At 39.1% G+C, this 2,672-nt stretch overlaps 1 protein-coding gene across 9 annotated transcripts in view; it reads right to left on the reverse strand.

The window, feature by feature from the left end:
- CASK (calcium/calmodulin dependent serine protein kinase) overlaps positions 1–2,672 on the reverse strand; it is a 512,028-nt gene that overhangs the window by 123,138 nt on the left and 386,218 nt on the right. For all 9 annotated transcript variants that reach the window (XM_004714576.3, XM_045289402.1, XM_045289401.1 and 6 more), the window contains exon 8: positions 2,021–2,143. In XM_004714576.3, the coding sequence (XP_004714633.1) occupies positions 2,021–2,143 (123 nt within the window). The remainder of the gene's footprint in view (positions 1–2,020; positions 2,144–2,672) is intronic.

Below are 2,672 nucleotides of genomic sequence, written 5' to 3' on the forward strand. Positions count from 1 at the left end.
CTCTTATCACAATCCATCCATCCATCCATTGTGTCAAGCACATTTGTACATTTGTTGCCCTCATCATTCTCAAAACATTTGCTTTTTACTTGAGCCACAGTAACAGAGAGAGAGAGAAGGGGAAAGTAGTAGGAGATGAAATTGGGGTCCTATCAAGGAGCCCCATTGCATAGTGGGTTAGGGATACCTCTGCTGAGAGGCTGGGATGAAGATATAAACATAAGGATCAGCTGGGTATAGATAACACTGAGTTATTAAGATCAGGTGAGCCCATCTAATTAACAATCAAAATGATTTCTGAAGTGACTTAGAAGCGAAAAGCAGACATAAATACAGTTTTGTGATTAAAATAGATACCAAGAGGTCTCCAAGGGATGTAGAAAAAGAAGAGGAGCCAAGATGGAGAACTCTAATATTCCAAAATGAAGAAGGGGTGGTGGTGGTGTGTGTAGGAGCTGAGGAGGAACTGTCAGAACTAGATGGGGGAAAAAGGTGATTGCAGTGGCTGCTAAACCACCAAGGTGAGTCAGTGTTTCAGGAGGGTGGATGGTAAATGTTGCTGAAATGCCAAGGTCTGAAATTTGCTAAGTGCCATTTCGGTGGAGTGGGAGTTTCAAGCCTGAGTAGAGTCGGTTCAAGACAAAAGGAGGGGAGAACCCAAATAAAGTGAGTACAGACAACTCTTTCTAAGAAGTTTACGGCCAAGAGGAGTGGAGAATAGGAGGAGAAGCTGGAGGAGTGACTTAAGGATCAACAGAAGAATTTACAGTTTTTGAAACTCCCTTGTGCATATGTGTGTGTGTGTGTCTAAATCAAACCCAAACCCACTGACAGCAAATGGGTTCCCACTCATAGTGATCCTACACAGATCCTACATAAATCTTTACGGAAGCAGATAGCTCCATCTTTCTCATTTAGAGGGGCTGGTGAGTTCAGACTACTGACATTGGCATCAGCAGCCCAACACAGCCTACAGAGCCACTGGGGCTCACTCACATCTACACACATACATAAAATAAATGGCATGTTATATCCAACTGAGATAGGAAACTGCTGGTGCAGATAAGGGTAAACCTGCTGTAGCAATATTCTTGAATAAGAAAGATTTAGCATATAAGTGAAAGTGTTTTAGTAGGCTGGACTAAAATCCTGGTTCCACCATTGACAATTTCTGCAACTTGCAGAGCAAGATTGTTTCTCTGAGCCTTAGTTTTCTCATCTCTAGAGTGAGAATTTCCTGGAATTATTGAACTATATCATAGGTTCCCGAAGTTATTTGGCCTATGCCCCCTTTTCAGAAAAAAATTACTAGGCACCCCCATGACAATGAAAACTTTTGTACTATAGCCCATAATCCAAGATAAGGTGTAGGTATCAGTTTTTGCAACCCTACAGAATGGTTCCGGTACCCTGTCGGGGGCCGTATCGCCTACTTTGGGAAACATATGATATCATAATCAGACAGTACTGGGAAATCAGCAGTGGTAAGACCCTTATTGCCTCCCAAGATAGATTTGTCCATTCTAAAAACGCATTTCCTTAAAAGGAGGCAACAGCTGTCTCTGCAATTTCTCCTCACTGGCCTTGTTCTGCTTTCTGAAGACACATGTAATAAACTGAAACTAGGGCCTCGTGAAGCACTCACATCTCTCTGGGGCATGATGTCTAGTTCCTTCAAGTTACAACTTTCCTTAGTACTCACTAGCAAGGCAGGATATAAAAAGAATTTTAAGAAGTTGCCTTTTCCCTTAAAACACAGCAACAACCAGTAAAGTCTTATCTAAAATCTACCGAAATAAATGAAAATAATTATGTAAAGCACACCCCCCCAAAATGAAATAATATCAACTCAAAACAGTATATCTTATACTCTGATATTTATAGAAGATGGGCAAAAACACCTAACAAGAAAAAAACCACCAAACAAGAAAGATGAACAAACTGTAATAAAAAGAAAAAGTGGCTCCTGTCATTGGAAGTGTTCAACAAAGCACAGATGGCCCCCTCTGAGTGCATGTACCTTAAGCCATGGGTGATTCAGTGCTTCATAAACAGTGATTCTCTCAGCAGGATCCAGCATCAGCATTCGACGTACTAGGTCTTTGGCACTTTCAGAGATATGGCTCCACTGCCTTGGATTCAGCTGAAGAATAGAAAAGGAGAACTCTAGTTATCTTCAGTGAGAAGTTAGCATTTTCACATTTATTTACTCTATCTACCTTGCTTTAATATAAATCTTATTCTCAGAACAAAGAATAGAAATCTAATTCTAAAGACTTCCTTTGATGGCAAAAAGGAAAAATGGGATTCCTTTTTTCATTTTTCTTACATTAGAGAGTATGCATCATTAAAAATTCATTGCGTATGTCCTTGTTATATAAATGATAATATTTTAATAACGGAAGAACAGAATGTTCATAATTGCAGTTTCTTCTTGCAGCACATCAGCTAAGGAGACCAAAAAACCAATACTTTAATCTAGAAAGCACTAAAATTAAAATTTTAAATGAAAACCTTTAAGGAAATATTTTTGGCTTAAAAATTAGATTAGCAGTGATTGTGAATCAATGCAAAGGTACTAGAGTAGGGTATTTTTTGGTCATTGTATATCAAGCTCAGGGCTTAGAAAAAAATTATTGCAAACAATCTATCTTGGAAGAAGTACAGCCAGA

This window comes from Echinops telfairi, unplaced genomic scaffold, assembly GCF_000313985.2.
Source record: "Echinops telfairi isolate 266 unplaced genomic scaffold, ASM31398v2 ScPeMD7_26;HRSCAF=91, whole genome shotgun sequence".
In the NCBI taxonomy this organism is placed as follows: domain Eukaryota; kingdom Metazoa; phylum Chordata; class Mammalia; order Afrosoricida; family Tenrecidae; genus Echinops; species Echinops telfairi.